Source organism: Glycine max, chromosome 17, assembly GCF_000004515.6.
Source record: "Glycine max cultivar Williams 82 chromosome 17, Glycine_max_v4.0, whole genome shotgun sequence".
Lineage (NCBI taxonomy): Eukaryota > Viridiplantae > Streptophyta > Magnoliopsida > Fabales > Fabaceae > Glycine > Glycine max.
In genome coordinates this window covers 4,468,768-4,482,389 of record NC_038253.2, presented here as the reverse complement: position 1 = coordinate 4,482,389, position 13,622 = coordinate 4,468,768, and the positions used below count along the sequence as shown (strand labels likewise).

The 13,622-nt window shown below is 34.0% G+C and overlaps 2 protein-coding genes and 1 long non-coding RNA gene across 3 annotated transcripts; 2 read left to right on the top strand and 1 right to left on the bottom strand.

The window, feature by feature from the left end:
- Nucleotides 1-498: 498 nt before the first annotated feature.
- LOC100807645 (RNA-binding KH domain-containing protein PEPPER) lies at nt 499-7,093 on the top strand. The gene is made up of 7 exons (XM_026126460.2): nt 499-1,045; nt 2,197-2,887; nt 3,570-3,819; nt 4,466-4,614; nt 4,776-5,036; nt 5,490-5,681; nt 6,670-7,093. Exons 2-7 carry the CDS (start codon nt 2,612-2,614, stop codon nt 6,850-6,852), a joined length of 1,311 nt encoding a protein of 436 aa, XP_025982245.1. The 5' UTR covers nt 499-1,045; nt 2,197-2,611; the 3' UTR covers nt 6,853-7,093.
- A 732-nt stretch (nt 7,094-7,825) lies between these two features.
- Nucleotides 7,826-9,198, top strand: LOC100807114 (uncharacterized). Its single transcript, XR_005889413.1, has 2 exons — nt 7,826-8,363; nt 9,008-9,198. It is a non-coding gene; the product is annotated as an uncharacterized lncRNA (long non-coding RNA).
- A 1,057-nt stretch (nt 9,199-10,255) lies between these two features.
- Nucleotides 10,256-12,776, bottom strand: LOC100805518 (flocculation protein FLO11-like). Its single transcript, NM_001317575.2, has 2 exons — nt 11,789-12,776; nt 10,256-10,627 (listed from the first exon to the last, which is right to left on the bottom strand). The coding sequence occupies exons 1-2, from the start codon at nt 12,746-12,748 to the stop codon at nt 10,469-10,471; spliced, it is 1,119 nt and encodes a 372-aa protein (NP_001304504.2). The 5' UTR covers nt 12,749-12,776; the 3' UTR covers nt 10,256-10,468.
- Between the last annotated feature and the right edge of the window lie 846 nt (nt 12,777-13,622).

Genomic DNA, 13,622 nt, shown 5'->3' with positions numbered 1-13,622 from the left:
TTATTTTTTAAGAAAATCTAGATTTTGTTGTTGTTGGGGTCATACAAATTTAGTAACAATTAAACAAATGTTACTTTTATCAAGCATTTTTCTATTACAAATACAAAAAGACACGACTCTTTTTTACGTGTTTAGTTTTTTTTTCCTCAAGTATTTTCCTTCTCACACAATTATGTTAAATGATTAATTTTATAAAATAGATTTTGGTAAGAAATGAGTTTATGTTATGCATTTTTTTTCTTCCTTTTAGCTCAACATCCTTATGCCGTGTTTCGTTGGGTGAAAAGGTGCAAGAAAAAAAAATAAATGGAAGAAAAAGTAGAAAGGAAGAAACTTTTAATATAAGTTTTTTTTCTATATTAATTCATTCAAAATATAAATCAAATTAATTTTAGTTAACTACATTTACACGATTATTTAATTTCACGTAAAATAAAAATGTTTTTGGTTCCCATAAATATATAAAGTATGAATTTTATTACTGTAAAAAAAATTGTTTTTGGTTCCAATAAAATAATAATTTGTGAATTTTTGACAGATTAGATTTGAATGGATGTAAACCTGGTATTTTTTTAAAAATTTAAATTTTGAAATACAATTTCAGAGGCTAAAAACCACCAGCATGAAAAAAAATTACAAGAATAAAAATACTATTTGTGGCAGTTAAAGCAGAATTTTTTTTTTAAAAAAAAAAAAATCAAGAATCAAACCACCTCTCTCCGTCTCCCTCGACATCGGAGCAGCAGCCATGGTTATGAAAGAATCAAACTAGAGCAACCCACACACCAAACCCCGCAAATCCAGTGGAGGTAGATGAGGGAGAAGATTGCAGCGATATGGAGAGGGGTGTGCTTGCGGATCTATTCGTGAAGGAAGACAGAAATAACTTGCTTGAACCCAATCCAATGGGGGAATGAGCACATTTCCTTCATCTGTCTCCAAATCCTCGCCGCTCTAGTCATTCGATTCCGACGACGGCGCTTTCTGGTGCTCTCCTTCTTGCTGCCGGATGGGTCCTTGTTGGTCTCCATGGATGAAAACGGAGGTAAGGTTTGGGGGATGAGAGTGAAAGATAGCATTAGGTTTTAACACGTGTCAACATTCAATTGGCTAATGGACCAACTTAAATGCACTGACATCATACATGTAAATTCTAATATAAGCAAATCTTCTTCATGACCAAAAAGTCACACATTATACTTTTATTGAGACAAAAACCATACATTTACTAGGACAAAGACACATGTTTTAACCAAAATAAAACTGACCTAATTTAAAGTCAAAGGCTAAATTGTAATTTATCTCCTTAGTTTTTTCAATTCATTATTTTGGCCTCTTTAATTTTTAATTGTAATATTTAGTATCCTAATTTTATATATTGATAATTTTGATTTCTTGATAGATTATTAACTAATAATTATAATTAATAGAATTATTAAATTAAATGAAAATGGTTAACCATTCAAAGACTTTAATAAAAGATTATGAACCTAATGTGGTGTTATTGTTAATCTACAATGGAGGTGAAAAAAGTATTTGAGAAAAAGAGGAGAAACATATTATTGAAGAAAATTGGAGTTAATAATTTTTTATTATTTTTTTAAATAATTAATCATTTTTAATTAATTTATAATTATTTGTTAATAATCTAGGAAGGAAGGAAGAAAAACTCCTAATTTATAAAATTAGAAGATTAGAGACCAAAATCATAAATTGTATGTAGTTATAATTTAACCAAATATAAAACATTTGGCAATTGCTATATCCACTTTCCTAATTTCTAAGTAAGCTCATCTTCATTTTTTTTACTCGCGTATGCTTTACTGGCTGAAGTGGAGAATGAGTAAAGCATTCCAAAATTGCTTGCTCACACATTCTCAAATTCACATGCGTTTTGCTCTGAAGTTGTTGTGATTGATCCACGCACCCAAATCCATCCACGTTCATTCGGTCAAATTTCATAGTGTGTTGGCATCATTTTTGTGTGGCCAGATGTGGAATTTCAATTAGTGTTCGGGATCTATTATAGAATCCAATTTTGATTTCGGTGTGTGGTGCCTCACTTCGTTTGTGCGTCCATTCACTAACGGTGCCTTGATTTGCGTATGGAAACCTGATTTATGATTGTTTATGTGCCTTGATTTAATTGGCTGTTTTGTGCTTCATGCAAAAGTTGGTTTAATTTTTTGTTAGTAGAAGGGGACGACATCGACAGCCCTGTTAAGTGTTGACGGTGGCAATTTTGGGGAGTGCACAAAATCAATTTTCCTCTGCCAGACAAGGATATTTCGGGGAAAACATGAAAAGGAAAGTACACTTAGCAATTACGAGAAGTGGATATAGCAATTGTCAAACATTTCTTTTTTTTTTTCTTGTGTATTGTTGTTGGACAGGGGCCCATCTAGATAGCAAAAAAAAAAGAGAGAGAGAGACGGAAATCACACGATGAGCACGTGAGACATGACGGTTTAGAGAGAGAGAGAGAGAGAGAGAGAGAGAGAGAGAGAGAGAGAGAGAGAATAGAGAAGCTTTGAGCCAGCTAGTGTTCTGTTTCCAATTCGAGAGCTTCGGAATAAACCTGAAGCTAACGAACCAACCATAAACCCTATCTATGGCCACCCTCGACCCAATCCAAAACGGCGTCTCTTCGGACAATCCAGCCGCCGAACCGTCCTCCACCCCCGCCGAAGACCCCACCCCAGACCCCGCCGCCGCCGAGAAGCGGTGGCCGGGGTGGCCTGGCCACTGCGTTTTCCGCCTAATCGTGCCGGTGCTCAAGGTCGGTAGCATCATCGGCCGCAAGGGGGAGCTCATCAAGAAGACCTGCGAGGAAACGAAAGCTCGCATTCGAGTCCTCGACGGCGCCGTCGGCACCTCCGATCGAATCGTAAGTCTTCCCTATTTTATTTCTAGGGTTTCTTCTTCGAATTTCTTTTATTTCTTTGCTAGTTTATCTAAAGTAGGGACATTTTTTTCTTACTGCCTTGGAGTTTACAAGTTTGATTCTTTGTGCTCGCCTTTTCGTTTTTCTCAGCTCAATGCGTTACTTTTCCTAGTTTCCAACATACAATTTCATTAATATTGTTGTGCGTTTTGGATTGAGTGGTTTATAAGATAGTAGTATTTGTGAGGTGGTTTCTATGTGGGGATTTATAGGGCTTAAATGCTTAAGGAAAGCACATGATAGTGTCAAGGGTTCTAACTTTACTCGCAATGTTAAGTTTTGAATCTTTGGGGACGGCTTTACCTAATCATCACTCCAATTCGAGGGTTGATTTCACCACAGCTATCCACAGAATATGCTTCTGGGTGATAAATGTGTGACATTGTTGTGTTTTCTTTATTATTTATTATTTATAGCTTGCAACTTTCAGTGTAGGTGAGCAATTGGCAAAGTGAATGGAAGTTAACACTGTAGCTTAGTTGGTCTATGTTCTGTTCAGATGATGCTTCTTTCCAGATCACTGTTTGTTTTTTGGTCCCTTATGTTTTTGCATAGATGAGGACATTTATTTGATTTGTGTGTCTTGTTGTGTTTTGTCCTGATATGGTTTGAATTTTGGTTTTAGGTACTCATATCAGGGAAGGAAGAGCCGGAGGCACCTCTTTCTCCTGCAATGAATGCTGTAATAAGGGTTTTTAAACGTGTCTCTGGGTTTTCTGAAATTGATGCCGAGAATAAAGCATCAGCAGTTGCATTTTGTTCTGTCCGTTTATTGGTGGCCTCAACACAGGCTATAAATTTGATTGGAAAGCAGGGTTCATTAATTAAATCTATACAGGAAAATACCGGTGCTTCTGTTAGAGTGCTGTCTGGAGGTGTGCCTGCTGTCCCCATTATTCAGTAATTTGTGATACATCTATGATATTCTCTGTGTCTTAATAGCATCCTTTTATTTTTGCCTATTCTTCCTCATATTGACTGATGTCATATAAAAAGTGTGCTAGCTGGCTTCCATGGAAGATTATTGAAATTAGGTGTCCTTTCATCTTTTCAGTGTTTAGATGTTGTGGCTGGAATCTAGATAATGTGTGGATGTTTCCCCTCACTGCTTGCAGTTGGGTGTGGAAAATTTTGAACATTCGTATTAACATAAATGCCTACTATTATTAGGCAGGTTTTATCATGGTATTTAGTAGCTACTCTATTGTTTTTCTTTTTCCTGTCTTTTGAGCCTAATCAGTTGTTACCAAATTGTCTTTGGAGGCTGATTTGCTTCGAATGTTAAGAGCTCAGTTTAGAGTTAAGACTATTCTAAGTGAGAAGTAAAGTTGTATTCACTTTTGACTTAATTTAAAGGCGATCTCTCTTTTGAGGAGCCTTTTCCTAAGGCTGCTGTCTTTGTTTTTAACTTTCATGCTCGGTGCTCCTAATGAAAAGGAGCCTTTCATTTGTTTCCTGGCATTCTGTATTTTTTTGTTCAATGATGGAAGTGATTCTGATATCATATCATTTTCCTGATAGATGAGGTTCCCTTTTATGCTGCTGCGGACGAGAGGATCGTGGAACTACAGGGAGAAGCCATGAAGGTCCTTAAGGCTTTAGAAGCAGTAGTTGGGCACCTGAGGAAGTTTTTGGTTGATAATAGTGTTCTTCCCTTATTTGAGAAAACTGTAAGTTTGACATTTTCCAACTATTAAAAATCAGGTTTAAATAGTTGATACCAGTGCATATCATGTATTTTGGTCTGCTATTTTATTTCATTTGAGTTGAATATCATCAAAGAATGTGATGTATTGACACTAAGATGTGTGGATTGTTTGTTTTGTTCAAGTACAATGCAACAATCTCCCAAGAGCACCAGGCAGATACTACCTGGGTTGATAAACCATCACTGCATAGTGCTTCACAACCTAGCATTGTAACTGATCTTCCTCTTTCAACAAAAAGGGATTCTCTCTTTGCTGACCGTGAAAGTCAGTTGGACTCATTGCTCCCTCCTTCCACAATGTCAATATATGGGCAAGATTCTTCACTTTCTGGTCTTCGTTCTTCGGCTCTCAGTCGACCCAGTGCTCCTCCTATTGTTACAACGGTTAGCAATTTCAAGCACCATATTATATCAATGTTCTATTTGATGTTGGAACTTCCTTGGGAACTTGTCAACATCATTGTTTCTTTTTCTTTTGTACCAACTGTTGAAAAAGTAACCATTAATCATAATTATGTACTAATTCTTTGTGTAAGTGCTTTTATACATTTTGCTTTATGTGGTCCAAATTTTAAGTGAAGGTACATTAGTTTCTGATTCTGACTTATTCTACATGGACTTCTGTACCTTTAACTCTCATGGTGATCTGATTTTGGGCCAAGTTTTTAAAGTGAGTCATACAATATGATTTGTCAAATTCTAAGTAATGTGAACTGAAGGCATACTTTTCTTTTCCACCTGTAACATATTTGCTTATACCTCAGACTTCTTTTCTTTTATTATTTTTTATTGATATGATGGTAACTTCCACCTTCCTTTACTTTTTCCACTTATTAGGTAATACAAACCATGCAAATACCATTGTCCTATGCAGAGGACATAATTGGTATACAAGGGACTAATATTGAATACATTCGCTGTACTAGTGGAGCCATATTGACTGTTCAGGAGAGCCCGGTGCCTGATGAAATCATTGTGGAAATAAAAGGTACCTCATCTCAGGTTCAAACGGCACAACAGTTGATTCAGGTACGAGACATGGGCCTAAAAAAAGAAATTTATGCCTTTGTGGTCCTGGTACTTTTGCATGACAGTGAGATATGCTTAGGCATATGTGTATGTTCATATAATGTTCCTCATGTTGGCTAAAAAAATGGTACTTACAATTTGATTATGCAGACAGAAAATTGAATGATATGCAGTTAAAGGGGGTACGAAAAAAGAGACAAAATTGATTAATCCATTTTTTATTATAGGAAAATTAGGAAATGAAAGAAATGAAGATGGTTTGCTAGTTTGGCATCCTTGTTCATGATATGTTGGTAGGAGTGGAAATGGGAAAGAAGTGTTAGTTTTCAGTTTTCATAAAATACATCTATAAAGTATAAACTAACACAGAAGGGCCAGAATATTATTAAGTGGGCATTATCTAAATGTATCAAATACTCATGAGTCAAAACATATGACCATTATTTGATGTTCTTTTGGGTACATATGATTGTGATTTGACGTAATATTATTTGTGCTTTTCCTTACTAGACCTGAATAAACCAATCCTTCTCTGATTGATGGGATTGGAGTAACTTTTCAAAGGCAATATGTATTCATTGGGAAATACAGTCATTCACCAGACAAGTTCAAACAAATGATATGAGGATTTCATCTTATTCTGGATTTTTGCTAGATTTATTTATTATAAAAAATTAGTAGACTTGTCAATGTCTGTGTATTGCTTTTAATTTTTGTAGCGAGCATATTATGTTTAATTTCATGTTTATCAGGCACCTTATATTTTATTCTGTCTCCCTCCATTTTTGGACTGTTTTACTGATCGTGGAATAATTGTTTGGCATGATTACAACCGTAATTCATTTTTTCTTTTCTGTTTATATGTTTAATTCATTCTATTTTCATACTTATTACTGACATTTTATTGGGTACTTGCCATCAATTTTCAAATTCATGCTGAAAGAATATTATTTCGTTTGCTTTTACTGATAGAAATCTCGTGTTACAGGAAGTTATAAGTAATCACAAAGAACCTCTTGCTAGTAATTACAGCAGGTTAGATACAGGCCTGAGGTCTTCTTACCCTCAGTTGGGCAGTTCATCGTATTCCTCATCTTCCTTGTCCTCGCAACCCTATAGCGGTGGGTACGGATCTTCTGGTCTTGGAGGCTATAGGACTTTCAGACTTTGAATTTAGTCTCTAGGTCTCACACTGACTTCATTTGTTCTAATTGGGTCTGATTTGAGAGTCGATGCTGGAATGTATTATGGAGCCACCAAAATCACGTTTTTATTATCTGTTATCATCATATAATTGGGTAATCTTCGATGTGGCCAAAGAGTTGAGTAGTGCCATAGAAAATGTAATGAAATATTAACCATTTCCAGGATGTTTAGTTTGTAGTGTATATGTGCATTGATTTAAAGCTTAATCGTGGAATCTATAGGGGCATGAAGCTATGTTATATTTATTTTATTTTATATTTGCAATGCTAACTATTCTTACCTTTTATGTAAAAAAAATTCAGCAAAAAAAATATGTACTAATTTTTTTATTGACGCATAATTAGTTTAAAGTTGTGCATGTTTGTTTCTTTTTAAGGAAAATTAAAGATTCAAGTCTTATGTATAAAAAAGTTCCAGCTAACAGCGCATCTTTATGTTATATTGTGAGTGTTTTCAATTCATACAGAATTACCTTTTAATGAAAAATACTATGGATTTTTTTTATTCAAGACAAATTAAATAGAAACTTAGAAAGAAACCGATCAAATAAATAGCTTGATTAATCATTTATTTAATAATTTTTTTATCATAAGAGTTTATTGCAACGAACTTCATAAAAGGAATACTAAAATGAGCTAAAAAACTTACAATTTCATAAAAAGTTTAATGATGATACACTCGTAACATTTAATGACAATTTTTTTTTGTCTTGATCGGGTTGGAAATTAAGTAAATTCTGACAATTATTTTAGTCAAGAATTAAATGACACTCTAAAATAATTTTATATTATTATTACATAATTATTTCTCTTTCATAAAATTGATAAAATACAAATAAGTCGCATAAAACTATAAAAGGTCTTAACTGATTTTTGATGTTTTTTTTACATGACTATTAAACTCATATATAGTGTTAATATCAGAGAGACAGCTTATTCCGAAGGCTTGCCCCAAAGCCACGCACTCGTGCGTGTGTATAGCAGCAAATAGCAATGCCCACTTTGAATCTCTTCACAAACATTCCTGTCGACATCGTCGTTGCTTCTGACATTCTCAGATATTCCACCAAAGCTGTTGCAAAAATCATCGGAAAACCCGAATCCGTTAAGTCCACTTTTACCCTTTTACTTACTCTTTCAACATTGTTCACCAATTGTTTAATCAAATTACTCTATAAAAATATCAAAATTTTATGTAACCCATGTCATGAAACTTATTAAGGCCACTACTTACCTTCAACACTCAACACTAGTGCTGTGGCGGGGGGTTATATTTCAGTATGTGATGATTTTGTTGAATGGGGGAGTGTCTATTGCATTTTCTGGAACTGAAGAGCCAGCTGCTTATGAGAACTGATCTCAATTGGAGGGCTTGGTCCGAGTGGCAATGAAAAACTGAGTTCTACAATTGCAGAAATTCTTCAAACTAAGCTATACATTGACAGTTCCCGCTTCTATATCAAGTTTTGATGTTCAGGTAAAATTGCTGCTTTGTCCTGTGATGGTTTGATGTTCAGGTAAAATTGCTGTTCAGGTAAAAATATCAAAATTGCTGTTTTGATGTTCAGGTAAAATTGGTGCTTCTACCTTTTTTAAGTACAATGTGGGGTGAAGCGATTTCATGCATTTTAACTTGTTTAATTCTTTGCCACAATGTATTGAAATGGTTTTATGTATACATGCATTCAATTATGATTCTTCATTCTTAGAATGTTTGTTGGAGGAAAGAAAACAAGGGATTGAATTAATATTGTTTTTTCAGGAAATTGGTTGTTGCTAATAGCAGAAGTTTTTACTTTTTAGTAGATATTGATTTCTGATGTTTAGTTATACTTTGTCTGTAGTAACAGAGAAAATATGCTTGCTACCGCCCTACAGAGAAAATATCTTTGCTAACTTTTTTCTCGAAACATGCTCCTCTATTTCCTGTACTGTTCTTCTCTGAAGCATATTTATGAACATTATATGTACCAAAAATAAAATATATATCATGGTTGGTGTGTTAACAATACCTATTCCAACAGCTTCCTTTCCACAAGATGTATGTCATAGTCACGGCTTTTTGTAATCTATGTTCATTACATACTTTCTGTATCTCATTTTATTCGTTTTCTGGTGCAGCGCCCATTCTTTGGGTTCAATGGCTCAACCTTTTGATCAAACTTTCTTTCCAGACGTAAATTTGTGAGTTTCACCGGGGAAAAAAATCTGGCTAATTCATCTTCCTGGAGATTATTACAAATTTGAATCCATGATTGTATGAATGAATACAAGTAATTTATCGAAATGGGAAAATGCAGCTCCTTTGTTCCTTTTTTTTATCCTTTCAAAATTCATGCCTTCAATTTATTGCTCTTCATGTTGGATTTGAATCTTTAACTTCATAAACCATATATAGGGGTGTTTGGATTTTAAACGGAAATGGAGGGGACTGTAGCACACATCTTAAGTGTAGCTTTGCGGCATTTAACATGCTTTTTTGCAATGTTATGAACCCTAAGCATATTAAGATGGAGAAAAATGTTATTAACCTACTCCTTTAAACACTCCTTTATTATGTGAGTAAAATATCATACTAGTACCACCAATTAAGAGTGGACTCAGATAATTTAGTGGGGTAGATATAGAATTTCACTAAATAAGTGTTAAAAAAATTTGAAAGTGCATTACGAGTATTTCTCTTGTTATAGTAGCACATAAAGCAACACATGTAAATCAAATCATCAACATGCACCTTTTTCTTCTCGTTTGTTTCCTCATTCTTCAGTAGTCTGCAATAATTCTTTATCCCAAGATTTATTATCTCTTTCTCAAGCCCCAAAAAATTATAGAAATGATAGTTAATTGGATTAATAAATAACCTCTCACATTTCCATTAAAATATAATATTTTCATCCTTTATTATGAAAGTAAAAATCAATCAAAACATGACGATAATAACTGAATATTTTTAATAGCTTATGACAAATATAGATAATCAAATGTCGTCAGAAATTATTATAAAATAGGACTGTTTTAGTACTAGGATAGCATTTCGCCTAGTTGGACATTTTTTTAGACAAATAAAATAAAAAAAATCTTAAAAACAATTTTTTTAATGAATAATAGTTTCAAAATATGTAACAAAATACTTTTATGAAAGTTAATTAGAGAAACTTCTACTTCAAAAAAGAAAAATTAAAAAAAGAAGATGAAATACTTACTTAATTCGCCATTTTTCATGACATTTGATCAACTTGTAATCATTTTTTTTTGTTACAATCAACTAGTAATTATTTAAATGCATATGATTTTTTTTATGCTCACCAAAGATAAAAAATAAAAGACAATTTATGTTTTTAAACCTAATCTCTAAAGCAAGTTAAAAGAAAGGAAGAAATATGATTTTTTGTCATAAAAAATGTACTGTATGAAATTCCACTGTCTATAAGGATAGAAATACATAATTTGCACTGAAAAAAGGGAGCAAACGTACATATCATTAGACAGAACAGTGAAACACAAGGACTGCAGTTAAATATAAAAACTTCCACTTTGTATTTCACGTTTCAATGGAAGTATTTCCAATATCATCGTCCCAAATCACCATCCATATTTTGCTTGTGTTTCAGCTTTGGTAAGCATGCCCTTTGCACGCCGCTCAGTGAGTTTCATTTCGTTTTGTTTCATATCAAAGTACAATGAACCAATTTGATGCTTCCTCTTGTGCAGCTTTGTAGGCTTCCCCTTTGTCGAAGCAGGCTACAAGAGACAAAATAATAAATACAAAATAAATGATAGAAACAACATCCCTTTTAGGGAGTAGAAAGGAAATTACAATTGTACAATGTATATATAACTACCAACTAACCAAGATTTTCCTATTTCATGAATGATTTGAATCTATACTGACTTTTGAGGAGCACAGCTAATGCATGTCATAATAAGACCTAGGTCAAGCTTATGTACACATCAAAATTGGGTTGGCTCATTTAATCTAACTAAAGGCATACCTTTAGTAGTAGTCTTAATTTTACTTGAACTACCAACTGAATTCATCTTATGCATTTAAATCACAATGCTGATCCATTCTAAGTATATGACCATGCAAGTTCCTAGTAAAAGGGCAATAATATTAAAGAACCATTTTAATATCACAAATAGAGTGGTATCTAACAATACATCACTGTTAAACAAGGAGCATCAAAAGAGGTTAACCCCGAATCAAAATCATCAACAAATGGCGCTGTCTATTTAGAACTCTATTAGACATGAGTTTCCTCTAATGCTGACAAAAATGTGGAACACTAAGTTTGAAGCCACTACTCTATGACCACTGCCTCAAGAACCCATTTAAGAATCACGTGCCTTGCCTTTGCACATTATCCAGCAAATAATATCAATTCCTTTTTCTAGAATGTTCAAATCTAGATCTGGAACATACAAAGAACAAAAACAAAGCATCTTCTAGACTGGTATTCATCCTACTACAGCACAGGTGTAGCGATGTTCATTTGTATTTTATTTATGTTTTTTAGTTTCTATTCACACAAATTATTATAGATATCTAACTTCAAATCTATCCTAAGATTTATGATGTAAATGAAATGGCTGTTGGTCTCTAACAAGGGAGATTAGGTTTTTCTTGTACAGGACATTTCTCAATTTTTCTTCAAGCAATCCTCACTTGTTAAGCAAAAGACCAGCCTTCTATTGGCTGTCTATTGAATCTCCTACACTGTTTGAATATATTTCCACATCAAGCAGGCTGAAGCAGCTCACAAACCATTTGAACCACATTCTCATTCAACAATTTTCAACCCAGCCAAGACTGACACATGCACTATATTAAAAGGGCATTGAATAACTAACTAAACAGAATACCTAATCTCACAGCCAACTAAACCTACATCCCAAGAATACCTGATAAGTGGGTCCGAATGCAATCCCAGTTAGCTTGGCCTGATCCTCTCTTGGCCGGTTCTTAATCAACTCTTCTTGCTTCACCTCAATCACTTCAGTTGGAATCTCATGCCTCCCTCTCTTCCCAGGAATCCTCATCACACTGTCACTAATCCCAGACGCTTCCGGCACCGGTGTCGCCGCTGACACGTCACCCCAATTATTCCCATACTGTCCATAATCCCCATAGGCAGCATAGGCATCACCATAATTCCCATACTGTTCAGTTCCATAAGCAGCAACCCCAGCCTCTGACTCGGTACCCGAACTCCCTGGCTCGGCACCCGAACCATAATTGCCATAATAATTAGCATACTGGTCGGTGGCATATTGGTAATTCTCATAATTTTCATAATCCCCTGTACTTTGATCAACGGGAAAATTGTTGGAACCACCGGAATTTGATGCCGGTGCCGGCGATTCGGTTTCGAGGATGGATCTCCGGCCTGAACCGGAACTTGCTTGAACGCCGAGAGTGGCGGTGTTCCTTGGAGCCGGAATGCTGGCGAGGAAGGATTTGACCGATGAGGTTTGCGTGGAGGACTCTAACTTGTTCTTTCTTCTGTTTCGCTCTTCTTCTTCGTCGTCGTCGTCATCGTCGAGTTGGGTAGGGTTTGGGAGAGGGATGATTGGGGGCCTGAATTGCACGACGCGTTTGGGCCGTGGTTCTTCGATTTGGGGTTTAGGGTTAGGGTTAGGGTTAGGGTTAGGGAGTGAAGCGCTTTCGCTGGAAGGTTGTTTGGGTGGAGGAAGAGATTGAAATAGAGAAGAAAAAGGAGAGGATTTGGGTTGAGGAAGGGATTGAAAGAGAGAAGATTTGGGCTGAGGAAGAGAGGAAAACGAAGTCGTTTTGGGTGGAGATGGTTGTTGTTGATCTTCTTCTTCATCTGAAGAGGCATAGTTCGCCAGTAGAGAATCCATGCCCACAACACAATTGGGAATTGGGAATGGAAACCAAACACATGCTCACGTACTTTTATATTTATTGGAAGAGTTTAATGAATTTCGTATACGCTTAATCTTAGAATATTTATATCATGAACTGATTAAATATTATTTTTAAGGTGACTATTTTTTAAAATTTAATGAATTATTTCAAACATGAAATTTAATATAATTATTATAAAATTAAAAAAAAATTTCATATATATATATATATATATATATATATATATATATAATAATTTCAATAGTTTGTTATAAGATGACAAATGTAAATAAAATATATTGTTAGTATATTTTAATTATTTTTCATCAACAAATATTATAAACTCTAAACTTTATTTCACAAAATTAATCATCTTTATTCAAATACTTTAAATTTTATTTAGGAAAATAAGTTTAAGATGAAAAAATTAAGGTAAGAAATATTTAAATCAATTGACTTAAGAAAAATATTTGAGAACAAATTTAATGTAGACAAATAACTAATATCTTTTTTATTTTAAAATGAAAATTTACTAAATTATGATGAAGTCATGTATGTGTGTAAGAAGGATGAAAGTTTTTTTTTCCACCGGATATTAGTGGAAACTGTATTTTTTATTTATAAGGCTTTGAACTTAAAACTTTTGCTTAAATAATTAAATTTAGTATCAATTGAATCAACAATATAAGAATACAAACTAATATGAGTACGAACTAAGAAGGATGAAAGTTTAATAAAAATCTACTTTCATGTTTGTTGTGTGAACAGAAAATATTGTTGTATTTCTTTTTGTTAAAATCAAAATGGATGATATTTTACTTTATTAATTTTTTCACACAAGAAAAGACGATGGATAATAAAATATGA